The 25,894-nt window shown below is 49.9% G+C and overlaps 4 protein-coding genes across 14 annotated transcripts in view; 1 reads left to right on the top strand and 3 right to left on the bottom strand.

Moving 5' to 3' along the window:
* znf574 (zinc finger protein 574) overlaps positions 1-410 on the bottom strand; it is a 14,162-nt gene extending 13,752 nt beyond the window's left edge. For 2 of the 3 annotated variants that reach the window (XM_027019472.3, XM_027019471.3), the window contains exon 1: positions 1-339. This exon is cut by the window's left edge. The gene's annotated coding sequence lies outside the window, so the exon portion shown is untranslated. The other variant, XM_027019473.3, reaches the window with a different exon arrangement.
* Positions 411-2,580: 2,170 nt separating this feature from the next.
* gsk3ab (glycogen synthase kinase 3 alpha b) lies at positions 2,581-11,531 on the bottom strand. Its single transcript, XM_027019445.3, has 10 exons — positions 11,180-11,531; positions 7,946-8,133; positions 7,055-7,138; positions 6,446-6,556; positions 6,191-6,321; positions 5,794-5,998; positions 5,550-5,645; positions 4,903-5,089; positions 4,746-4,823; positions 2,581-4,598 (listed from the first exon to the last, which is right to left on the bottom strand). Exons 1-10 carry the CDS (start codon positions 11,352-11,354, stop codon positions 4,531-4,533), a joined length of 1,323 nt encoding a protein of 440 aa, XP_026875246.2. The 5' UTR covers positions 11,355-11,531; the 3' UTR covers positions 2,581-4,530.
* Positions 11,532-11,799: 268 nt separating this feature from the next.
* znf526 (zinc finger protein 526) lies at positions 11,800-19,597 on the top strand. Of its 4 annotated transcripts, none has more exons than XM_027019444.3 (8): positions 11,800-12,404; positions 13,160-13,637; positions 15,083-15,240; positions 15,453-15,554; positions 15,656-16,443; positions 16,531-16,657; positions 16,834-18,387; positions 18,470-19,597. In XM_027019444.3, the coding sequence occupies exons 2-8, from the start codon at positions 13,370-13,372 to the stop codon at positions 18,629-18,631; spliced, it is 3,159 nt and encodes a 1,052-aa protein (XP_026875245.2). In that variant the 5' UTR covers positions 11,800-12,404; positions 13,160-13,369; the 3' UTR covers positions 18,632-19,597. The 4 variants fall into 4 exon arrangements, with proteins under 4 accessions (XP_026875245.2, XP_026875244.2, XP_026875243.2 ...); XM_027019443.3 differs by having other exon boundaries at positions 11,802-12,404; positions 13,365-13,637; positions 16,795-18,387; XM_027019442.3 differs by having other exon boundaries at positions 11,803-12,404; positions 16,795-18,387.
* Positions 19,598-19,795: 198 nt separating this feature from the next.
* cicb (capicua transcriptional repressor b) overlaps positions 19,796-25,894 on the bottom strand; it is a 43,752-nt gene continuing 37,653 nt past the window's right edge. For 3 of the 6 annotated variants that reach the window (XM_027019483.3, XM_027019478.3, XM_027019479.3), the window contains 9 exons: positions 25,624-25,769; positions 25,220-25,407; positions 24,632-25,051; positions 23,993-24,306; positions 22,702-22,856; positions 22,420-22,580; positions 22,045-22,212; positions 21,823-21,954; positions 19,796-21,726 (listed from right to left, as the gene is read on the bottom strand). In XM_027019483.3, the coding sequence (XP_026875284.2) occupies positions 21,440-21,726; positions 21,823-21,954; positions 22,045-22,212; positions 22,420-22,580; positions 22,702-22,856; positions 23,993-24,306; positions 24,632-25,051; positions 25,220-25,407; positions 25,624-25,769 (1,971 nt within the window). In that variant the 3' untranslated portion in view covers positions 19,796-21,439. The remainder of the gene's footprint in view (positions 21,727-21,822; positions 21,955-22,044; positions 22,213-22,419; positions 22,581-22,701; positions 22,857-23,992; positions 24,307-24,631; positions 25,052-25,219; positions 25,408-25,623; positions 25,770-25,894) is intronic. The other 3 variants (XM_027019481.3, XM_027019480.3, XM_027019482.3) reach the window with 3 other exon arrangements.

The raw sequence follows: 25,894 nt of genomic DNA, 5'->3' as shown, positions 1-25,894 counted from the left end.
GCTAACTAGCTAGCATTGAGCGTATGGAGCGTTTCCTCAAACTGGGTGGCATACAGCCGGTTTAACAATTTAAATCTCCGTCCCGACCGTTTTTTAAGGACCCATTATCCGTGTGAAGCGCAGCCACTACGCGCCGAGTCGCTCTAAAACATCTGACGACAGCGACGCGAGCGCCGAGGAACCGCCGAAGAAGGGCGGCGCGCGCTTCTTCGGTGGTAGCAACGGCTCCTCATAACCGCAAACGGCGAACGTCTCCCCCAGCTGAAACTCCGAAACGCCGAGTTATCGTCAGAAAACTAACATACATGTGTATCACTGCACGAAACTTATTTGTGAAAGCTCAAAACTCACCGAATGCAGCCTCGCTTGTTAGTACCAGAAATGTTATTTCTAACGTTTCAACAAAAATCGACGTGATTGGTCTAGAGTACCCTTCCTTTCCACCAATAGAATTCCGTTTAGCTGCTGAAGTTAACTTACGCTGTGCGTCGTGGTCGCTCATTAAGTGGCAGGGCAGACGACGCACAGGTGACATGGACCTTACCTGGGTGGTGTTGTCTGGAAGGACCAAGCATGGAGAAGTGCTTTAATCATCGATCCTGCCAACGGGAATACGAACACTAAACGTCTGGCTTTTGAGGAATTTATTTTTAAAGGGTAGACATTTGTTAACTAAGGCCTAAGGCCGATATCAAGACAAATATGCGTCTATAACCTAAAATGTCTATAACCGGATTAGTAAGACTGTAAGACAAATCTCTTCTTGACTTTATCTGGAAAAATAAGTCAGTTGTAATGAATACGTATGAACCCGGGGGGTTAGGTTTTCTACATTTCCTTCTACTCAATGACCCATTCAAGATAAATTGACTGAAATTATTTCTTATAAACTCAAACTCCTTATGGAATTTTATTCCTTATCGCATATTTTTAAAAATGGAAGACATTAAGGTTTTGGTGTTTAATTTTAAATTTGATAAGCTTCCTTCCAATTTTCATAACGCAAATGTTGCTTGCATGGTCTAATATTCTATCTGGAATAGGCCTAACTGTATTATGAAAATCAGAAGTTGTTTTTTGACGTCGGTATCTGCTTGCATATTACCGATGAGTCACTTATTTAATCATTAGGGTTTATTATGCAGTTATACATACTTCTTAGCAGACTGGGGGACCAGTAGCATCCAAAGAAATTTCTCCCTTTAATTAGGTTTTATACTGAATCTTGATCCATTTAACACCCCAGCGGGAAAACATAGTTCCCTCCTGGTGTCAAAAGCAAGGGTATCTGTGCCTCACTTGTTTTGTTACAAATGTACTTAACATCTTACATATTTATTACTTAATCAAACATGGGTTACTGACAGTAACCTTAGTACATTAGGTCAACTCTCTATGAAACTACCCCGTCTTCAGCTACACAGTTCCCTGTCTCATCCCATTTCAGGGGAAACGGCAGTTATTTTTGCTAAATTCACTGGTGCCAATAATTATCTTTTTTTCAGGAGAAAAACAGATTTCTCCCCTCTGAGCAATGTTATCACAACAAGCTTATATAATTCTCAACGCGCTGAGTACCGGGGGGGGGGGGGGGGGAATCATTAAAAACACAAGCTGAAATTCATCCAGCATTTATGAGTCCAATTAAATGAGTTCGCGATAATTTGAGGGACCGTGTATTTCACCTTTGCCTAGCGCACAGCTAGCGCTTACTCCGCCACCCAGCTCTGATGGAGGGCAGCACCAAGCACCTTCCCGCTTTATGGAAAAGATCCCACCTTGCGTGAATCCATAGTTTTAAATGTATATGAAATATATTTATAAACATATTACCTGTGGCCACATTATATAAGAACACTGACAGGCAGCATTACTTAAAATCTCCTGGCTCACGCTGTACTGCATAAAAATCTGCCAAAGCAGAACACATTAATGCAAATTCCCAAACCCCACAAATCTACTTTTCTAAGTAATAAACCTGCTCACAGAGATAATTTTTTAGCCTCTGCCACTAAGCTTTCCCCCCCCACTGACAGTGTAACTAATTAAAGATCCCTGTGAACCGTGGGACATCTGCAAACTCTATTCCTCATGTGCCTCTAGAAAAGCTTGATAATTACCTGATAAATAGGGTGCACTGGTACATTTAAGGAAACCACTAAACTGCGCAGTGAATTAGCCAAAGGACTGAAGCCAAAGACTCCAGACGCATCCCCACACAGCCAAACTATTGATTTAGGTTTTAGGCTTCCGATACAACCAAGAGGGTTTGCTGCTCTATTTTGCAGGCCTGACCCACTTGGCTTATCAGATAAAGGGGTCCTTTGACACTGTACACTTACCCATATCTTCTCACAGCATCCAACCTGCAGTAGGGAAATCCTTTGCTTCTGTTGTATTTAAACAATTTTCTGAATATGGGACTCGGTTTAAGTAATAGCCAAACACCTTATACTAAGAGGTTATATGCACAACTAAAATCGTAGAGTATCACTTATATCAAAGTCCTTAGAAAGACTGAGCAACTGACTGTCAGCAAGATGCACTTAATCCTCTACAGAAATGCTCATCAGAAGCAGACACCTTTCATCTCACTTTATTAATGAGTTTAATTATTTATACCAACAAACAAAAACACAGTTTCTCTCTCCCTCTCTCCCCCATAACCCATCTGCTTAATCCTGGATGGGCTAAATAGTTCCCGTGTGTGTGTGTGTGTGTGTGTGTGTGTGCGCGCGCACGCACGTGTGTGCCCGCACTCCAGAGGATGTTTTAAGTGACACTACTAGAATGTTCTGGAGAACAGATCAACACTGTCCAACACATTCCATTATATTATCGAGTTTGTGATACGAATATTATTCTAATGACAGATCACACACACAAGTCTCTTCCGCCATCTGATAAAAAAAAGTCAATATAATAAATAAAATAATCAAAATAACATTTATGACAAGAGGGGAGGTGTAAACAGGAGGGGATAGGGAGAGAGAGAGAGTTTTGTTCAGTTTTGTCCCCTCTAGGCAGGGGGGGGGGGTGTTGAAATGTTATGTACAGCAGAGAGAGAGAGAGGCTGGCCACTACTTGAAGCAGCGCTACGCCACTAGAAGAAAAAAAAAAATCAAGTTACAAGAACAATAGAATAACAATAATAACAAAAAAGTAACAAAAAGTAAAAGGTACATGGTATTTACATACTAGGGCTGAGAAGGGGAAAGACGGAAAGTGGGAAGGACAAAAGGCTCCAGATACATGAGCAACTTTCACCTGCAATGGGTTTGCAATTTAGTCCGGTGAGGAAGGACATCTGTGCATGGACATGCGTGTGTGTGTGTGTGTGTGTGTGTGTGCACTTTTGGAACTCTATGATACTTACAATGATTTAGATCAGATTCGTCACAGATCAGCAGCCATTTAAACATTACATTTTCTCTAAGTCTACTGAAACACACACACCCACGCACGCACGCACGCCCCCATCTTGGTGGGACCGACTCCCATGGATCGGAGATGTGGGTTGCATGGGCAGAGGGCACATTTCCATACTTATGAAGACCAGACGCTCGCCATGACAAGTAGAGAAAAGAATGCCCAGAGAGGTGTGTGTGTGTGTGTGTAGGAGAAGGACCTTTCTCGAGTGAACTCTAACTGAAGTAAGCAGTGAGAACACCAGGTATCGGCTTCAACACCTGAGGGCCTGATCAGCTCTCACCGTCCGTATCGGGGCAGTTCACTGTGGTGTGAAGACAACAGCTGATCCCAGACATGTGCTCTTCCGCTGGGGATTGGAGTGATCCCAGTTTTAAGGGGCACGCTCTCTTAGTATTGGCAGATATAGAGAGGAAGTGGGGGGTGGGGGAGGGTTTGATTAGCTTGTTTGTTTCGAAAAAAAAAGCATAACAGCACCCCGACACACTCTTTCTGCGCATTCCTGACAAAAGTGCAAAAACAGCGGCCGATTCCGGGAACACAGACAAAAACCTCTCACTGCTTCATAAAAGCAGTTTCATGCCTCACTCCCTTCGAAAAGATGGTCTCATTTAAGAAAGAAAAGGAAAAAAAACCTTTAAAATGTATTACATTTTAAGAGCAAAGTAAAATAAAACAACACACCTGCATTTTGTGCAGGATGCAGTAGTTGTAATCTTGTCTAAAATGTAATAAAATGGATGGACCTCTAGAAACACGAGGGTGATAACTGTGCTTCAGTCCTCCTGCCACTAGGGGTCAGCAATGCCTCAGAGAACCATTCTTTGCCTTTAAACCACACAAACAAAAGAACAACAAAAAAAAAACTAAACTAAACTAAAAACAGATAAAAACAGGGTCCTGCTGAAACGGACAGACTTGACAGGTGACAGCACGAGACATATGTCCAGGGTCTGGGCTGGTTTGTGGACAAGTGTGTGAGGGAAGAAAAGACCGGAGACTGGTGCTGGAGCTCCAAGAAGGCAAGAAGGAGAGACAGCAGGAGGAGCAGAAGGAGGAGGAGGAGGTTGGAGATGGTACAGTAACCCAGGAGGAAAACGCTCAGGTGCTGTTGCTTAGGGCCCCCGGCGCCGAGCCGGACTGGGCCGAGCTGTCGGACACGCTGCCATCTGTGGGCACAGAGAGCATTCGTTAGACGCGTGTGCACACACACACACAACTAATACTTGCGGTCATAAGCAATCAATACATGCAGCATGTATGGCAGACAGACGGACGAACAGACGCGCACACACAGGCGAGAGCGCCTTCTGTACCGTGCGAGGCAGACGTGCTCTGCGAGCGTGCGTGCGGAGGAACGAGGACAGAGTTCAGCTGTGGCTGGATAGACAGCTCTGTGGGCAGGAAGAAGATCCGTTAAACCTCCATGCCTTCACACCCACGACAACCTCAGCACAACCCCCCCCTACTGACCCACGGGGCTGAAGTTGAACAGCTGGGGCAGTTCACGGCCGCTGGGCAGGCGGGCGGTCGGCTGGCGCAGCTCATCGAAGAAGGTGTGGGCGCAGGCCTGGAGCGGTGAGAGGCGTGTCACGGGTGTGTATTCCAGCAGGCGAGAGCAGAGCGAGATGGCCTCCGGGGGCGTCCGAGGCTTGAACACCTGCTTACCAACGCGCACACACACACACACACACACACACACACAAAAGGATGATGACTAACGTGCACAAGGTCAACAGCCATTGGATTTCACGCTGGTGGCGTCTACCGTCTAGTGAGGGAGGGATGGAGCTTAGAGCCATTCACAATTTAGCCCCTGCTGCTCTGGGAGAAGCTGGGCACTTGGATGCCCGTGCATCTCCTGTGTGCAGACTGTGTTCGGCACTGTGCCACCTGCAGGGTTGCACTCAGACTAGGGCGGCCAAGGTCATCGCCATCAACGTTACCCAGCAGAGGCTGGGAAAGCACCCGGATCTTTTTTTTCGTTGTCCCCCACCCACAAAAACCCTTCACAACCAGTTCCTACTGCTGTATGGCCCTGTTGAGGACAACACGGCTGACGTGAGGCTTCCTCCACTGACTGAGAGGGGTTAAGCATGGCTGTTGTGTGAGGTTGGCACCTTAGTCCAGGGATGCGCTTTGATCTGTGGGAACTTGAACTCTGTGTAGTTGGGATTCATTTCTCGGATCTGTTCTCTCGTAGGCGTCCCCAAAACCTGCAGGAAAGGGAACAACTGGGTCAGGGCGAGAGGAGCGCTCTCACACACACAGAGGACAGAAAGGCATCCAAAAACCAAGTCAGCCGACGCATGAGCTCACATTCTGTTTGTCCCTGTGCACGGGATGCACACATGCAGGTCTCACCTTTATGATTTCAACTAGCTGGTCGACCCCGCTGTCGCCGGGGAAAATGGGTTGCCCCAGCAACAGCTCAGCCAATACGCAGCCGGCTGACCAGATATCGATGTTGGAGGTGTAGTCTGTGGCTCCAAAGATGAGCTCTGGGGCACGGTAATACCGTGAACAGATGTAGGAAACATTTGGCTCACCGCGAACTAACTGCTTCGCGCTGCGAGGAGACGACAGAAAGATGAAAACACGAGTGACACACGTGGGAACCGGGCCAAAAAAACCCCACTCAAAGAATAAAAAACAAAACAAACACAACAACTCCACAAGCATTCGAGTCCTCACAAACACTGAAGCACGCTGCAGCCTGTAGGTAGCGTTTCTACCTTTGAAAGCAAATACAAACACACACCTGCCGAAATCACACAGCTTAAGAACGGCTGTGTCTGGGTCCACCAGGAGGTTTTGTGGTTTGATGTCTCTGTGGCAGACACCTTGGGAATGAATATAGGCCAGACTGCGGAATAACTGATACATATACACCTGAGAGAGAGCGAGAGAGAGAGAGAGAGCGAGAGAGAGATATTCCCATGAGCGTTCTGGCTCTACCAAGCGGACGCATTCAGCCCAGAGGAGTGGAGTCCCTCAGAAACAGTGGCGCACTCACTTTGACGTAAATGATAGGAATGGTGGTCTTGGCCTTGTTGAAGTGGCGTGCCACCCTGTACACAGTCTCTGGTACATAATCCAGAACCAGATTCAGATACACTTCATCTTTCTGAAGTTAGACAGACAGAGAGACAGAGAGAGAGAGAAAGGTCAAATGTTGAAGGACATAACATCAAATAAATGAGTAAATCAAATCCCAGTTCCATCAAGCCTGGCTTGTTGACAGTGGTCACAGCTCTGGCTCTTTTAACGCGTCACAGCACAAGGCTGCAGTAATAACGGAGCAGATGTGCTCCGTTCTCACACACGTTTCTGTTCTGGCCTACAAATGCAGTCCAAACAGCCCATCGAGAGTGCCAGACGAGCATCAGGACCAACCAGCGTGAGTGTCCTAGAGACATGATGGTCGCAGTCAACTTCTGCCTGCGCACGAAAACCTTAAGAGTTGTCCGACATACCCCGCATCACAACGTGACAATGAATAGCGATCTACTGCCCACTGACACTCAATCGGCTTTCACAATCAAACTTAATTCACAGCAATTTCTGTAGCCGACTTCACGGGGGGGTGGGGTGACTGAGCGTGACAATGGCAGGTCCGTCATACCTTCTCTCCGCTGGAGTAGAAGAAGTAACGTAGCCTAACGATGTTGCAGTGGTCCAGCTTACGCATGATCTGGAGTTCTCGGTTCTGCAGGAACATCAAAGAGGAAGAGGAGGAGACCGTGTCACACTGGGACTGACAGCACACGCACTGAAGATGGGCTGGGTGAACACCAGCGCTCCCATACTGACATACACGAGGCGGGTGTTAGAAGGAACACGTGATGAGCAGCAAATTTAAAACCACACAACTACAAATGAAACTCACAGCTAGTAATAAGTCACGGACACCGTTTTAAGAAAATGCATTTAACCTTTTTCCTTACTAAAAGGAGGTTATAATAAAACCGTTTAATTGTGAGGTCTGGTTGTGCAACTTGGAACTCTGGTATGACGATGTGGAAAAATACAACCTAATATCCGTTCTATCCCAGTATAGGTCACAACCAAATTAAAAGAAGAGAGAATTACATTTTTTTTTTACTGAAAGAGCATTCTTCAAACTCTTTGGTTATCGCCACCACAGTTCATTTAAAAGTGGAACTGCACCAATACCAGAGTCGCTGACACTGGCGCTAAACTACACTGTCATCAGCAGCACCTTTCAGTGGTCTTTTTTAATGTGAATCATTAGTTTCACCTCACATGAGTTTGAAAATGCTATTTAAATTGTATAGAATTACCCACTGAACAGAGCTGAGAAGATCATTACTGACACTGCGTCATCACACCTATAATCATTTCCACTGCTCTGAAGCAGACGAGTACATGATCAGGCCTGCTTAAAGCTACAGTCAGAACCGAAAGCCTCGACACCATGACACTAAAGTGCTGGGGACCCGTCCAGGATCTGAACGGAAACCCGCCACCTGGACTTTTTCAACCATGAAGGTACCTTGAACCTCTTGTCCTGTAGCACCTTCTTGATGGCCACCATCTCCTGGCTGTCGATGAGCCGGGCCTGGTACACCACGCCAAAGGACCCGTTGCCGATCACCTTGATGTCCGTGTAGGACACTTCCTGTGGGCGGTCAGGGCCCTGGCCGGGCGTAGCGACCACTGTGGTCACCTTCCCGCTGTCCCCTGAGGCATACAGAGAGAGAGAGAGAGAGAGACACACACACACACACACACACAAAAAAAGGTTCGAGACCAGAGAGGACAGGACACTTTTTTGGCGAGCATGCTCTGAGACGCTGACTCCGGGGATGGTTTGGGGAGCTGTCGTAGCAAGACAAGAGCCTTTGTGGACAGAAACTACACCACTATAAAACAGGTCAAGAGCATGTCTCAGAGACTTCGGGAGGCTGGGGATTGTTTATGACAAAGCAGTTAGTTGCTATACCTACAAAGATTACACTGTTTCAGCTGCCTTTTACTTGTGTGACATACAACAAAAATAGAACTTGCAGATATAGATAGGCAGATATAGCAAATATGGACAGGTATTATAAAAATTGCCTGTGACCCCTCGTAGCACTGTGGTTTCAGGGGTGCTCTAATTAGAGTTACACTAAACTGGACTTTCACAATAAAATGCTCCTGTAAGAAAAACTGAAGTACAGGATCTTTTTAAAAGCTGTTAAACAGGAAGCGAACACTTTCACTGCAGTAAAATGGGTACATTAGGATTGCTATGGAATGGTTACACTGCTGTTAAACTCAAACCTTTGCAACTTCGACGCCTGACTAAAGTTGACTTGTGCTCAAACAGTTCAGCCGCAGGACGTGGAAGTCAAAGTGCAGCAGCAGCCCGGCTGCCATGACGACGCAGCCGAAGTCTCAAAGCACCATGTGCCTCTCTCTGGCAGCCGCCTTGAGCAAGTCCTTAATGCATTCCAGTGAGCACTGGTAACCCAACACCTGTGTGTAGATATCTTCTGCTTCCCAGCAGCTCTGAGCAAGGAACACGACTTATTGCTGAATCTGCGAGAACACGCCTTTTGGTGTATTTGAACAGAGGCGGGGACAGACCAGGCCTAGTCACAAGGCGCCTGAAATCAGCGGGCTGGTTTCTGGGTCAGCTTCTCTGCACCCCGTGAGCAGTGTAAACAGGGAGCAATCTGATCTCAGATCAGCACTTCTACATTTGACGTGCCTTACGAATACAATGAATGCCTACAGGCAGGAATGTCCTGGAGGCGGTGAGCCTTCCTCTCACCCACAGACTGGAGAGAACATCGTGATTCATCCAGAGTTCAGCAAACACCAATTTCCCAGGTGGTTCTGAGCACTGAACGCCATGACAACCTCCCTCCCCCGACAAATAGGCATAGAAAAGTGAACAAGTATTTAAAGGATTCCAGTAATTCCCCTAGACATGACAAGGTGAAGGTCCAGCTACGTTGTTTTGGGGGATTAGGAAGCTGTGCAGTGCACTGAGTGACCGCAGTACTGTCATGCACCTCAGCAGGCCAGAGGACTGCACTAATCGCTCCATTCTGTCCTGATGTTGCCTTGGACGCCAGTGCGTTGCATAACAACAGGGAAGAAAGAACCCTTGGCATCCCTCCCTCCCTGCACGAACACGGCCAGTTACATCCTCGGGGACATCCCGCCACATGGCTCGGATGGGAATTGAATCTTGGCCTTCTGCTGGGTGGAACCTCTGGGAACGCGTAAATGTGGGAGCTCAGACGAATGAGAAGGCAATCTTCTCACTTATTTACACCTACAACAGAAATGGTACGCGTGTGCCCAAAATTTGGATGCCACACACAAAATGTGATTTTCACAGAAAACAGATCCACTGAATCCATCTGTAACGTTCACAGAAAAATAAAAGGTTTTAAATGAAAGATGATGGCACAGGACCTCCAGGACCCGAATCACAGATCAAACAGTATTTTTAAATCAAGTTTGGGTGCTACAGTCCTGCTTTTGCATTTAGAGATACATGCACTGGCATCAAGAAGACACTGATTAATCACAGAAATGGCAGTCACAGTCGTTACGTGATAGATGAACCTGAAAATGTGAAAAGCTGAATACTGTAACTAAAGTGCAGAAGACCGGGTACATCTCTACCATCTGGGACTGAAGTTTTATTTCTGCTTTTGACGCCCTCCACAAAGGAGGCGACTCGGTCTCAGAGCTTAATGTGTGAATCTTACATGATCACAATCACTCTACATTCAATTCAGCTGAACCTGATCCAAATATTGTCGCTGACTGTCTTGCTTGCACACACACTGAACAGGAAATAATGAACACCTGAACACTGCCCATTGTAACTATAGATGTTACCTAGTCTCAGTTTCTAGTCATGACCAAACTGACACCAGCTTCGTCCATGGGGGGTGTTATATGTGCGCACAGACGTTGCGGAGAACAGATCACACTTTAGTCATTTACAGCAATACAGGAATAGCTGTCACTTAATTTCTGCCACCGCAAAAGAATAATTTACCACTTCACATTAAAGCTGAGACCATCAAAAAACCTAAACGTTAAAAAGCTTCGCGTAAACTTTACACAGATTTCTACCATTTCCGCCATAGCCAACGCTACTTGTCTCGACTTGCAAGCTAATGAAACAGCGATGCGAGAGACCCTGTCAAGACAGGACGCTCCTCCACACAATATCGTCTGCGAGCATAACCTGCAAACGTGCACGAAATTGTGTTAAAGGCAGGATATTAGACGAATAACTTCGAAGTGCCGAGATAAACGAGGAGGATGTCGCTCCAGGGTGATGTCTGCAGACAAGCTAAGCTAGCTAACTCAGCTAGCACATCTGAGCTTTGTTCCAGTGAGATAGCTGGAAGTCAGCGATGCCAACAAGAACAAACCTGACCGTCATCTTCGGGATTGGGGGCAGGAATGGTCTATTTCACCTGTTCTGCATCTTACACTACTGGCTATGCTATGAGTTGGTCGAGGCACATGATCAGAGCCCTTGATCCCCTATGCTGGTTAACAAAAACAAGGCTAGGAAAGCTAACGCTAGCTAGCCATGTAACCTGCCCATCATTAGCCTAGCACGCTAGCTAGCAACGTAAAGTAGGTTAACGCCAAGTTAATCAACCAACCGATTCACGTTCATAAAGTAAATGATACATACAGGTCTCCTCGTTTTGTGGATGCGCTGGAATCACGCTTACCGGGACTGGTGCAGTTATGTACTTACTGCCGAGCTTCAAGTTTCCAAAGCCAGACGAACTGCCGCCGGAGGCCTGTGCAGCCCCAGACTTTCCTGAAGTGCTCCCACCCGCAGCCGCCGATCCGGCGGTAGCTGCAGCGGCTCCCGGAGCTCCCGGTGGCTCGGCAAACGAGCTGGTCCTGGGCCGCCCGCTGCCGCTCATTTTCTTTGCTGAGAGTATGCAGGGGCAGGGGGGAAAGTGTGCCGACAAACTAGGGCCAGGCGCTTAATGGATATGTTGATTTAAAATGCGATAACCGTTATAAAAATAAAGACCGCCTGAATGGTATATCGGTGGGGTTGCAGCTACGTCTTCTCTTTCTTCCCCAGTCTGGTTGTGCAGTTGGACCTGACGTATGGCAACGTGCCGAATGCATTATGGGTAATGGAGTTCAGATCTGGCCTGACCAGACTACACAATTTAAGATATTAAACACATACGAGAAGACGAACGATTAAAACACTGTATTTTTTCTGTAAATAACTCCGACAAAATTGTTTCTTGCATAGGCAACAATTTTACATATTTTATTCTAGTACAACGTACAAAGTATATTACAGTTTCTTCTGTGTCTGACACTGTTCATCAAAACATCCTTGTCCTTGGTGCGGTAAACAGTTTAACCAAATATCCACATATAGGCGTTACATTAGGACCCTATCCACAGTCTGTCCAACATGTGGTATAAATAGTGTAAAGCGATTCGGTTTTAGCTGTTTTACGCAATTTCGATTGTACTAAGGTCTTCACGAAAGTTTAAGCTTCTTGAAAGGAAATGATTTCCAACACTGGGCTCTGCTTGTCTTGCTATCGTGATAAAATAGACGCGTATAACACCTCTTCAGCTTTCTATATAACATTTAATCATAGTTGATTGTGCCTCAATAAAACGACAGATTCCCAAAAGCTAGTGCTTCATTTAACCGTAAAAAAACAAGTTTTTGACTGACAACATATGGGTCCAATCACAACCTTTGACGAGCCTTACGTGGTTCGAGGGGGCGGTACATTATGCACACTGCGAAGACGCGGCAGCCAGAGAAACGATACAATCCGTCAGCCTCGGCGTTTAAATATCGGGCTAATTTTCACGACACTTCGTCAACTATGTACATATTTCTTCTGTTCTTGCGTCGAGAGAAAATTCGTCGCGGAAGTTCCGACGCTCCCGCAGAGGCTTGAGACCGCCGCATGAGGGGATTGTCTGACGAGGTAAGATTTGGACGTCGGAGGGGAAAGAAGGCCCTCGCTCGTACAGGGTAGACCTGGGGAGAAAAGTGAAGAGCGCCGCCTGACGACCGCCGCACTCCGGCTTAGGCGAGTCAGGACACCGCGGTGCGCTCCGCAAGGGCTGGCGAATGCGGAGAGCGCCGCCAATCGCTCGCCACGAGGCAGACGCATGCATGTTGCAGAGCAGGTATTAGGATAAGCCGAGTTTGTGGCCAAACCGTGCCCACTTTCTCGCCGTCATTTTTCGCGCATATGCGTGAATAGTCGTCAGGTTCACGCCGTCACGGACACAAACGGATTTTTTTATTTTATTTTTTTTTTTTTTTGTCGCAGCCGTGCAAAACGTTTGTTTTTGGTGTGGGAGACGTGCGCACCTACACAGCTAAGCTAGCTATATAACTTAAGAAATGTGCTAAGACGCTACGGGGAAAACAATACATCCATGTGACCCTTAACGGCTGTTTGTGACTCCTCCAAACAGTGCCATTGCAATCGATAAGTGTTGCAGACTGACTGACTGACAGGATCATTCAGTAATGAATGTGGATCAGAACAGGTGTTTTAAAATGCCTAAAGAAAAAAGAACCAGACATTAAAAAATAAAAACCATGTAGATAGTGTTTTCTAATTATTATTATTATTATTATTATTATTATTATTATTATTATTTTTAGCTGTGTTGCACACACATTTTGACCGTCTGTATAATACTGGTAATGTGCATTTGCTTGTTTCAGGTTGCCCAGTGATTATGAAGAATCTCAGACATGATCTTGCTCGAACTCCAAAAATGACGCACATAAACTAGAAGTTTCACTTACTAAATACTGTCCCAGGATTACAATCCCATGTTTAAGTAATTACAGCACGTCTGTCCGTCATCAGAAGTGTAGACAAAAGGACGTTGTCACAAACACGCATCCAAATTTCCCCGGACTGCAGTGACCATGAGTGACCAGCAGGAGGAGTATGTGGAACACCAGTACATGTGCAGCGAGTGTCAGCAGCTCTTCGGCACGCTGGAGGAGGTGCTGATACACCAGCAGATACACACCGGCGCAGAGGGGGAGGACGTGGAGGCCCTTTCCAGCCACGAAGAGTCCGGGGAGAGCCAGTACCAGTGTCTGGAGTGCGGCTCCCTCCTCAGGAATTCAGAGGAACTGCTGCTTCATCAAGAGCTGCACATGCGGGAGACGGGGCTGGATGTAGAACACGGTGTGTGTGTGTGTGTGTGTGTGAGAGGTGTGGGATAGAGTGAGTGGAAATACTCAAATGCTGGCTTTTCATATTTTGGCTCGTGGAGGTTCCTTATTGTTCATTGTTGTCCCTACTGTGTGAATTGAATAATTGAATATGTGGGTTGGCTTTTGGAGAGAATTGGTCCTAAATTTTTATTGAAGTGAGTTAGACATGTGGTGGTAGCATTCGGTTGGCGTTTTCTAGAACTGTGCCCTTAAGGTTCCGTAGCACAGTCCATCGGCTACGTTCAGCATGTTCCCAAGCGTGCTGAGAGTCGTCAGCCTCGGTTTTCGGTCCCTTTGCCAAGCTTCGCCAGTCTAGAGCAGAGAATCGGGTCAGCGGGATATCTGCAGAGCCTCTACGCTCGACATCGTTTATTTCAAGGCACTCAAAGCCCAAACCAGTGCGCACTGGGAGCAGTTACGTTCCCAGTGCTTACAGATATGATTACGTGGTCTGAGAAGATCATGGTGTTGGATTTGGTTTGCATGGACTTGAGAGGAACATGCCTGTAAACATCCAGCTTTACGTATAGTGTTTTTTTGAGGTGTGTAGGTCACTGTTTAAGGCAGGGGGTCGAGGCATTGGCAGCTTATGGAAAAATGAGTTATGTGTTTCAGATACTTAAGAACTTTTATCATTAACACTGACAACGTAAGCAAACTTATCACATTGTTAAAACAAACAAGGGTTACCATGAGAGGAAAATGTGCACACACACTGGATAAAAAGAAACATTATTTGGCACAGCCGTGTGCACTCGGTGAACTTGAAGCCAAAAACAGTTAAGGTCAGCGGAGCAGAATCGGTCTGTGTTAAATTGGCGTCATGTCTGATAAAATAGCGAACACGCATGCAGCGGCGGGAGAGGCGTTGGCGATGGGTTCATGTGGTGGATTACTCGGTCAAAGAGATTTCCATGCAGTCTCCATCCCTGAAGATGAGATGTGGACCATGAAACAAAAACTAACGTAGATAGTAGCGTAGACGCACAAAAGTAGACAATAATGAACGGAAATGTGTTGTAATCGGTATCTTCAAAAAAGTTGACGGCGAGGTAGCCGCTCGCTCCTACACGGCGACAGCCCTACCGCTGAACGAGCAGCCTCTCCTGAAAACGCCACAGTTGAGCTGGACAAACCGGGGGTTTTCACTGCTGAAAACTCCCAGCCTGCGGTACCGACCTGCCATGTACACACAACCGCAACTTAACAGGAGGGTGTGTGTGTGTGTGTACCAGAAAATGCCTTCCTTAACCCTGCATCTCGTATGCTGATCCCCAGTGTTGCTTATGTCCATACTGTAAGTTGTGGTGTTCAGTTTGTACTCTGGGCTTTGGTTATTAAACGTAGCTGTCAGTATTGTCAGTGCGCTGTCGTGCATTGGCCCAAGCAGCGATCCTGATTCTGGTTCCTCGGCAGAACTGTGTGAGGTGGCGGAACCGGGCGGAAACGTGGCTGCTGTGCCGATCCACTACCAGTGCCTGGAGTGCCTGGCCCTGTTCGACACGCCCGAACAGTGGCTGGCGCACCGGCAAACGCACGAGCGCATCAGCACCCACAGCAGCATGGCCGACACGGTGAGTGGCAAAGCACAATCGCTGGGAACGTTTGAGGCATTATGGACGTGGCGGGATTGTAGCCGCTCGCGCTGGGGGGCTGCGAGCTAAGAATGCTTGACTGATGCAGCAGATGTGTGACAGTTATGGCACGTTGTGTACGTCACGTAGCACCAGCGGGCATCCTTATTCGCAGTATAAAACGTTCTGTTGTTTTTGTGTCATCATGTCAGGATTACGTGCTGCAACCGGATGGCACCGTCGCTCCCGTGGTCAACGTTCAGAATCTGGTCCTGGACGAACAGAGGGCAGGGCAGATCCTGACATTAGCCCAGGTGCGTACCCGAAGGTTTGTCTGCATGCTTGTTGATGGGTGGCTGATGTGCCTCGGGGGGGTGGTGGTCCTTTTATTTTTTTTGCTTTCTTCATTCACCAGGCTCTCCGAGAGCAGCAAGCTCCGCCCAAGCCTGCAGCTCCGCCCAGAGCTGCCGTTCTCTCAGCCAGCTCATCCATACCCGGCTCCACCTCTGCAATGCTCCGCCTCCAGTTCTGCTCTGCCCAGGCCATTGCCGATGGCTCCGCCTCGACGACCCTCCGCAAGGCTAAACTCCTCCCTCCTCTTCTGCCCTCCGAGCCAATCAGGTTGGAGAACGGCATGACCGCACTCAGCCTCCTCCCCCCTGTGGAGCAAGTGGACCTGGCAAAGCATGCGGAGGAGGAGGTCCTGATCATTCACCCGTACGAGTGCTCGGAGTGCAACCTGCTGTTCAGCACGCCCGAGGACTTCCTTCACCACCAGGGGGAGCACTTCCTGGCGCAGGAGAAGGAGAGTGGGGGCGCCGGCGTCATGCTGGGGTACGAAGACGCCGCCGCCGGTGGACGGGAAGACGACGGAAGGCGGGACGACGCCCGGGAGGAGGGGGGGAAGGCTGGGCAGGGGAAAGGTGCAGGCGGCAGGCGCCCGTACGGCGCTCGCTCCGCCGCCAACTCGGCCGCCGCCTTGCAGTGCGAGGACTGCAAGAGAACGTTCACCACCGCCAACCGGTTGGCGGCGCACCTGAGGGTGCACGAGCAGGGGACGCACGAGTGTCCGGAGTGCGACAAGGTGTTCAAGAAGGTGGGCTCGCTGCACACCCACATGCGCACGCACTCGGGGGAGGCGCGCTTCCTGTGCGTGGACTGCGGACACAGCTTCACTACCGAAATGACCCTCATCATACACAGGTAGGAACCTGGGGTGGGTAACCGCTCGCTGTGAAGAACCTCAGCAGTACCTGGCGATAACCATCTCCCTTCCGTCTCCCGTGACAGGAAGTCCCATACGTCGGAGCCTCTTCACAGGTGCCCTTTCTGTGCCAAAACCTTCACCAACATGACCAAGTTCCTGTACCACCGCCGCACGCATACAAACCGTGAGCCGGTCAACCCTGCTGCCACGGTAAATGCTCAGTACAGTGGGGTAAACGGGAACTACAACAAGGATTAGTAGCTATTTAGGGTTTGTATAAAAATAAAAAGTTAGTTTCGCACGTAAATTGAGGCATTCTGTGTGTGTGTGTGTGTTTTCTTGTGTAGGTTCCACTGACCCAGCGCTTGTCTCTATCCATCATGCAGAGGGCAAGGGAACGAGAGGCCGTGTGGAGGAAACAGAAACGTGCAGCTGTCCTGCTTCCTGAGAGTGCTGAACAAGCTTCCGGCGAGCCTGTGCTGGAGACCTCAGCCTCCGCCTCTCAGGCTGCCAGAGCCGTCGAAAACGGGGTGGATTCCGAGGAACCCGCCGCGGAAGGGGCTCGGGACTCGCCAGCGATCCCGGACGGGCTTAACCCTCCGAACTCTGGCAGCTCCGAGTCCTCGGAGAAGGGAGGCAGGAAGCCGTGTGGTCCCGCGTGTGAAGGCGGTCAGGCGTTCCCATGCTCCACCTGCAGTAAAGTGTTCTCCTCGCAGATCCGCCTGCTGAGCCACCGGCGCTCTGCTCACTCGGCCGAGCGCCGCTTCAAGTGCACCGTCTGCGGGAAGCCGTTCAAGAAGCAGATCCACCTCCGGAACCACCTGCGCACGCACACGGGCGAGCGGCCGTTTCAGTGCAGCGTGTGCGGCAAGACCTTCTCATCACTCGCCAACCTCACGCGTCACGGCCTCACGCACACGGGCGTGAGGCCGTACCGCTGTGACGTGTGCCACCGGGCTTTCAGTCAGTCCTCCAACCTGCGGCAGCACCGCCTGCTCCACGGCGACCCCACGCCCTCTGCCTGCACAGACTGCTCGGCCACGTTCGTCCGGCCGGCTAAGCTCGTAGCGCACCGGTTCCTCCACCATCCAGGGGCACCGGCGCCTTACCCGTGCCCGCACTGCCCAGAAGGCTTCCTTCGCAAGCGCCAAAGGGACATGCACTGCCTGGAGGAGCACGCTGCTTTGATGCAGTCTTACGCCGATGGCGAGCAAGACTCGGGGGTCAAAGGTCAGCAGGCGGCCACTGAAGGCGGCGGGCAGCAGGCGGCCCCTCCCCCAAAGCCGAACTTGGACTGCACCATCTGTGGAAAGCGCCTGAACTCCGCCGCCAACCTGCGCTTGCACCAGCTGAGCCACGGGCTTGGACCTGGGCGGCCTCGCGGCTCCGCCTCTGGCTCCGCCCCCGGAAAGTCTCACCCCTGCCCCGTGTGCGGAAAGCTGTTTGTGTCGGCGTCCAGCGTCACGCTGCACCAGCGGGTACACACAGGCGAGCGGCCGTATCCCTGCTCCGTGTGCGGCAAGCGCTTCCGGCAGAACACGCACTTGCGCGAGCACCTGCGCACACACTCGGGTGAGCGCCCGTTCCGCTGCGAGTTCTGCAGCAAGGGCTTTGTGCAAAGCATGCACCTGGCCGAGCACCGGCGCACGCACACAGGCGAGAGGCCGCACGCCTGCGCTGAGTGCGGCAAAGCCTTCAAGACTGTGTCCAACCTGAGAAACCACCGCAAGACCCACATGCGCGCTCAGCCGCCAACGGAGCACAGCGAACCGAGCAGGGACGTTCCCGTGGAGGCCGCTGTGGATGCCAGCATGGCGACGGTCGCCGTGGTAAATGCAGCCGAGGTCAACCTCACATCTGCGGTACCGGCTCTTTGTCAGCAGGGCGCCCAGCTGGGACAACCGCAACTCATCCAAATCCAGACCTCCAGTCTGGAGCAGGTACGTGTCTGTTAGACAAAGTGGCAACGCCCTTTTTAACCTCTTGTTCTCCAACCTCTCCTGTCTTGTCTTCACCCTTCAGACTCAGGGCACTCCCACCATCATGTGCAACGAGTTTGGGGAGACGATAGCCATCATCGAGACGAGCGGAGACCTGGCCGAGGCCATAGAACTGTACCACACGGCGCTGGAGAGTGGTGTCAACATGGAGGCCATTACGATAGACAGCCTCCAGCTGATGTAAGCGAGAGAAAGAACACAAGCAGCCGTCCATGTCCCGGGGCTGACCTGTGGGACGTGGGAGGCTGGAAGACGAAGCCATGGATTAGTTCGACAAAAGGGAGACTGGTGGGGGGGGGTGTAATGGGCACATGACAGCAAGTAGCACTGAGCTGGGACCAGGGTGGTCTGCAGACCGCAGTGAGATGAGGGACGTGGCGGGAGGACTGCCCTGGTCGATCTCTCATCCCTGTTCTAAGGCACCCGACCCGGTCATTCAGCGCACGACCCGTCTGCTAGATTAGAACTGGAACCAAATTCTGCAGGGCAGTAGATCTCCGGACTCAAACTTGGGCGCCCGTTCTATGGCTCGTCCCTCTGGGTCCGCAACTGGACGCAGCTCGCCACGGCGACCCTGATGCTCCGGGACGGAAGACGGCCAAGCCTGGCAGGAGAGCAGTTGGGAATTACTGCGTTACGGATGCAAACTCCACTGCAGCAGCAGAAGGCGGGACATGATCGCACGGTGAACCCAGAGAGAGAGATACGTTCCACTTTCTATGCTCTATTTCGGGACGATTCACTCCTCAGAACAGCCCCTTCTGACAGCTCTTATTCTGCGGGCCTGAAGCACGCCACCCAGGGCGAGCGAGACTGGGTGAACAGACGTAAACGCCCAGCTCGGCCGGAGTGCCGCGTTCATTCATCATAAAGCTGGCCAAGGGGCACTAGTGATGTGACCTTGTAATACAAACTTGCTTCTGGTTTGTAGCAGTGTTGAAAAAATAAACGTTCCTTTTTTTTTATATAGTTTAAAAAAAAAAAAATGTACAAAAATTACAATGCGATGTCTCATGTCAAAGATGTAAATAAAAATGAACTGTTTGCTTCCATGAGTGTTTTTACTGACATTTCTCAGGCATGTTAACACAAGATTGCAAAAGTGTGTGTGGGTGTAGGTGTGTGTATATAATAAAGCTCCATCTTCCCACTCACTGTTCGGTGTCTCACTCCTTGGGAGGGGAAAGACAAGATTATTTTATCATACACCAGTCTGACTGGTTTATGCACAAAGAAGGGTGTCGCTGTTTATGTGAACATCTATTTATTCTGATACTGAGAGAAATAATACAAATGTAGAGCTTATTTGTATAAATCCTTTCACATAATTAGCAAAAGAAAAAAAAAGTTAATATCCATACTCATTTATTTTTCCTTTGTTTTACAATTTCAGTTCCTTTAATGGCATTGTTTAACTTTTAATAATGCTTTTTTTTTTTTTACTCCTTAATACGATATGGAGCCGTGAGACTCCACAGGAACTATGTACAAACACCGACAAGTTTCGCAGGGTAAGTCACCCCGCCTGCCCCGCCTCCTCCTGCTCTCTCTTCCCGCTCAACCTAAAGTGATTGACGTGTAGAAAGACCAATAAAGCTTCAGAAGGAGGAAGAGCGGAATGAAGGATCAGGGAGGAATGTTAATGAAGAAGTTAAAACTACAACTGAAGCCTCGGGAGTTGCTGGACAAGGCGTGAGCGGGTAATATTTCTACTTTCTTAAAAAAAAAAGTGACACTTCTCTGTGGTTCTATAGGTAAGGGTAGAAGAAGGAAGGTAACAGCCACAGTGGAAGTGCCTACTGAAGGAAGAGCGAGAGTGGAGGATCTAGCGTCTCGGTCCTCAAAAAGCAAGTCAAAAAAGTACAGTATGTAGGTTACACCCATTTAGAGTCACAAGAACAATATAAGAACAGTAATGTGAAATTCAATAACATAATGACCTGTAGGTTTACGAGTTGATTTAAAAATCAAGTTTTGTTTCTCTTTTTTTGGAAAGTTATTAAATGTCATAATAAATTCTTAAGAATATATTCCAACATACTCTACTTTTTGCTTCACAATCTCACATTAACTCGAGTAAAAATGCCAAGGAAAGAAGAAAAAATTAAATATGTTTCTCCATATATAGGGGAAGAAGGAAACCCTTGACCAATCAGTGGCCATAATGTGTCCACTGACTCCCTTTCTAATAACATCTTCCTTCATGGCTGGCCAATCTGCAGCTTAGGAATGATTCCAGCCATGACTGGCATGTCCTACAGCCAATCATAAGAAAGGGCTTGTGAATGGCTGTGCTAAGCTAGTCGCGTTGAGGCTTTTCAGTGCCAAAATAAAATGCTTTCCATTAAAAGTCTTCAAAAACAAAAACACCACAGAAAGGGAGAAGGGGAAGCAAATATCAAAATATATAAGAGTCCATTAAGTCTTCATCGTCTCTAAAGCCTAGCCAATGGAGGCCGGCCTCACAATGACTGGCAGTAAACCTGGCCTATGAGAACCTACCTGTGCCCACCTTATATTTCCATATGTCACATAATACCCCCTAAAATAAAATAAAAAAAAATCAATCCCACAACGGAATCGAATGCCCTCGTAAGTCCTGCCTTCATACGGCAGCAGAGCTGCTTTTACGGTCTAACAGGACAATTCCACAGTCCTCAATTCTGAGTCCAAAGGAAGCCTCATCATTAAAATAATGCTTTAAGTTCAAGTGTGGATATTTAAGACAATGAACATTGGGGGGGGGGTGCACGCATGTGTGTAAATGTGACCTATTTTCGGTCCTTTTGCAATTAAAATGTCTTTTTGTTTGTTTTTTAAACAACACAAAATACTGTGGAATTCAGTTTTTAAAAAAACCCTCTTCTTGGGTCCCCCTCTTAACATCCATTCCACATTCAATCTCTCTCTCTGAGAAGAGCAGCAGTGTCTGATAGAGATGTTGGGGGAGCGATCAGGTCACTGGTTGTTCCATTCAGCTTGTCCATCAAACTCATCTGGTGGAGTCCAGCGAATCGCCTGCGTTCCTGGTCTCCTCGGAGCTGGTCTGCTCCTCCTCTCGCTCCGCCTCCTTCTCCACAGACTCAGACCCGCCTCCTCCCTCACTGGCCACGGGCCCCGAAGGTCCAGGTAAAGGGGAGGAGTCCGAGGTCCCGGCGCTTTCGGAAGGAGCGGCCGTCTGCATGATCTTCTGGCGGACCTCGCGGATCTTCAGCTGCAGACACACCTTGGTGGGGAAGATGTCAGCGTACCGTGCCTGGAACGCAGCTGTGGCCTGGGCTGCAGAAGACACACGGCACAAAATTGACACGGGAAGTACCGAGATGTGAAAAGCATCTGAGGACTTCCAGGGAGCCCAGTATGTATGTGTGTTACCTGAGGGGAAGAAGCCGTGGTCCTGGAATAGCTGCATGACAAGCGCTCTCCTCTGATCAAGAGTTCTTCTGAGAGAGGAATACGGCACCTTATCAAACTCCAGCTCCCCAAGAATGTCCTCACCATCTGTACCTGGCACAGTGGAGGGGACAGAGAGACAGTGTGAGAGACAGTGTGAGAGATATCGACAAACAATGACTCATAACGAAAGCTGAAACCCACAGGTGCTTGTCTCCAAATCCGGCCTGGTGGTACCTGGCCTGTCGAAAGTGAAGATGTCGCCCTCGCACTTGGCGGCACTTTTGGGCGTGTTGGGCTCCGAGCTGCAGCTGGACCTGCGGCGGCTCTTCCTTTTCGGAGAGACGGGGTCCTCCGTGGACGAGTCCAGATCTGCAGGCGATACAAGCGTTGGGACCACGCGCCATTTCACACTCGACCCTACAGCTGACCGAACCTCAACCACCCAAGACCTTCAAACGCTACACCCATTCGCAACCGCATGCATGAATTTGCCATGCAAGAGCCCAAGGGTTCAGCGTTGCACATAACTTAGCGATCAGGTGTGAGCACAATGGGTGCTGCTGTGCTTGCGCTTGCCTCTCTCACCAGTCGAGTTCTTCCTCTTCCTGCGGTAGCTGCCCAGGATGGCCCGCGGAGACGTGGCCAGGCTCTGCAGGGTGGGTGAGGGAAGAACCTCCTCCGGACGGAACTCCGGCAGCTCCGCGAAGCGCTCCTCGAAGTACACCTCCGACAGGACCCTGCGCTCACAAGCCAATCGGAACTCACACCACGGAATGACTGCGCCGGCGGGTCGAATATGCACGGCCAGAAGAGTGGATGATAGCGCGACGTCGATGTTCTGTGAAGGAGGGAACTTACTTGTCGACCGAGTCAAACGGGCGCTTGAGAGGTGGGGGACGGGCCTTGACCTTTTTGGGTGGGGGCGTGTCTTTGTCCAACTGCAGAAGGGGCGGAGCAAGATCTGGAGCTGATGGGGGTAATGGAGAAGACGAGGCGGAGTCTTTCCATTCAGCCTGGTAGAAGGGCACAGAGAAATCAACGAGACCAGGTGGGACTATGTAACTAACTGTGCTAATTCTCTCAGAGAATTCTCTCAGATTCTCCTCAGCCATCCAGCACTTAAGCGCTGACAGGGAAAGGACAGCAGCTCGTGCAGGCGCTGGCATTTCGCTGGAATAAGAACCTGTGAGTCACATTTTGGTATCTTTGTTGCATGCACTTGACACTTGCGTGGGAAGAACCGTGGGGGGAGTGATGATTAAAATAAGACAGTAGCTGGCCACTTTCCTGCGTGAAGTGAAGCCTCAGAGGGAACAACTTCAAACACCAAACTGGTTCAGTTGGCCAAACAAACTGGTTCTGCCCTAACCAAACTGGTCTGCCATAACCAAACGGGTCTGCTCTAACCAAACCAGTTCAGCCCTATCCAAACTGGTTCTGCCTTAAAGAGGTGCGGTGGCACTGAACTCTGCAGGGTGCCATAAATTCAGTAGAACTGGGTGCCCTGCCCCACAGGTCACAGAAAGGCAGGGCTGCATGCAACAAAGATGTGCACACACACAATTTATCTGCTACACCTGCTCAGCCTCAACAGTGTCCATCAAAATGGAGAGGGAGAGTCGATCCCAGACATCTCCCACAGAAAGCGCGAGCTGCACTTGCACCGTCACCCATATTTGACTGACGCCAAATGGTACCAAATGACATCCATGATACTTGACAAGGCCACAAAATATCACTGCTTAACTGATCTCGTCATACTTGGCTATGCGAGACTCAGATGTTCCTGACAGGTGTTATGTGTATGTTTTGATTAATTACGGCATTCACATGAGCTACTAAGCATAAGTAAATTTGGTCCGAATAATACAGGTCAGTCTATCACATCAAGAGGAGGTGTGATATTCAACTACAATATTCATCAGTAAAACTGCCATATAGTTCAGTCCACAGCACGATGTAATTAGAATTGGCAGGCAATACATCTGCAGATGGTTACTAATGTTTACTGACTTTCCTGAACTTGAAAGGACCATGTATGGTGAATTTTAATCTGATATGACTTTGTCCTACTTAGACTCACACCTGTTTTTAAGACAGAAATAATACATAATGAATAATTACTGCTAGTACAACCACTGGCACGTACCTCTTTAGTGTTGAGCTCCTTGCCCCGCCCACTTGCGGCGCCAGGCTCACCAGTGCCATGGGCATCGGCCTCCGTGGGGCTGTCGTCAGGAGGGCCGGGCCCAGGGGAGGCCGCCTCGCCCAGTTTGTCCACCTCAAAGGAGAAGGAGCCGCCGAACTCCCTCTCCCTCTCCTTGTCTCTCTCCTTTTCTCTCTCCTTCCCGCGACCTCCACCGTCGTAGCAGCCCACGGGGATGTTGGCCACCATGGCCTTCACCTTCTGAGGGGGCCTGCCTGGGACCGCCAGGGGCTTGGGGAGGCCTGTCCCGACGCCCACTGGAACAAAGCAGGCGGGCAAGGGAACAGATACAGGTTCAACCTTGCTGACACTTTCGAAGGCACACCGAGGCCCTCTGGCCGTGAAAACCGGAGCAGGCGAAAAAACAGAGGGTGAAGCAGCACCATCTTAAAAGTTTTATAAGACCTGCTCCATTATTCATAAACTTCTCAGAATTCATTTGAAATTATGGTTTACGATTACTGCTCCCTCGAGGCAGCCGGTAGGTACCAACACAGACTCGCTTTTCAGAGAAACAATTTTCCCAGCAAAACGCTGCGTAAATGCCTTCAATGACTTGTTAATCTCTTTTCTGGTTAATACCTGTATGTGAGGGCTGGGCAGCACTGCCAGGCTGCAGAGGCAAGGACGAGCCTGATGGGGGCGCTGCCGAGCTACTGTTGCCTTTACCGGCAGCCTGAGGCAGGAGGAGCTTGTCCGTCGGCTGCGCGTACGCGTGGCCCTCGGCCGTCCTTTCTGGAAGCGACTGGCGCTCAATGTGCGCAGGGGCATGGCCCTGCCTGTCGGAAGTCACTGAGGTCACCGAGGTCAGCGATGTTGTCAAAGTGTGCTTGGGGGGAAGGTGGGGGGAGGCGGTGGAGACCGTGTACACCACGCCCGGTGGCACCGTCGCCGCGGACACCACCCCGGTGGCCAGGGTGACTGAGGCAGGGGGGTAGATGGCCGTGATAGCCGGGTGCGGGTTGGGCGGCTGGGCAGGGGCGAGCAGAGGAGGCTGACCCGCTGGAGCAGGGAACACAACACATGCAGTCGGTGGCACAGAAAAAACAACCCGAGGGCACCAAGTGCCCGACTCAGCGTTCTCTCACCCCGTCACGACCTGGCGCTCAGTGCCAAGAGGTCACGGTGGGGCGAGAGAGCGCACGACTGGGGCAGGCGGCGTCCACTGACCTGCTATGAGAGGCTGCACCAGAGCCTGCCCTGGATGTGCGATTGCCGCGAAGGTTGCCAGGGGAGATACGCCGGGCACGTACGCAGATCCAGGTGTGGGAGGAGCTGTTTGCGAGGCAGGGCCTGTTGTTGTGGATACTAGAGGGATAGGGGAGGGGCCTCCTGGAGTGGACTGGACATAAGTGATCCTGAAAGAGAGAGAGAGAGAGGTGTTGGAGAGGCCACAGTTAAGGGCCAGTGTGTAGTACTGCAGCACTGGGCAAGTGTAGGAGTGGTGAGGGGGAGAGTGGAGTGTTGGAGTAGAGTGTGTGTGTGTGTGTGTGTGTGTCTGTGTGTGTGTGTGTGTGTGTGTGTGTGTGTGTGTGTGTGTGGGTGCAGTTGGTTAGCATGTCTGTGTATCATACCTCGTAGGTGGGGGAGGCAGCAGCACAGCTTGTGAGGGGGTAGAGCCTGGGGCAACCACTGTGGCCGTTCCCATGGTTACGGAGAATGGACTCCCAGCTGAAGGAAGCTGGGACTGGACAACGGGCATTGGAGCTATCTGGATAATCTACAGGAGAGGAGGAGGAGGAGGAGGAGGAGAGGAGGTGAGCAGTGGAGAGGAAGAGGAGGAGGAGGAGGAGGAGGAGGAGGAGGAGGAGAGGAGATGAGCAGTGGAGTTACTGATGTGTAAAT

The sequence above is a fragment of the Electrophorus electricus genome, chromosome 14 (genome assembly GCF_041902795.1).
Source record: "Electrophorus electricus isolate QZ-2024a chromosome 14, ASM4190279v1, whole genome shotgun sequence".
Classification (NCBI taxonomy): Eukaryota; Metazoa; Chordata; class Actinopteri; order Gymnotiformes; family Gymnotidae; genus Electrophorus; species Electrophorus electricus.
The sequence above is the reverse complement of the archived record's forward strand: the minus strand, read 5'-3'. Positions and strand labels throughout refer to the sequence as shown.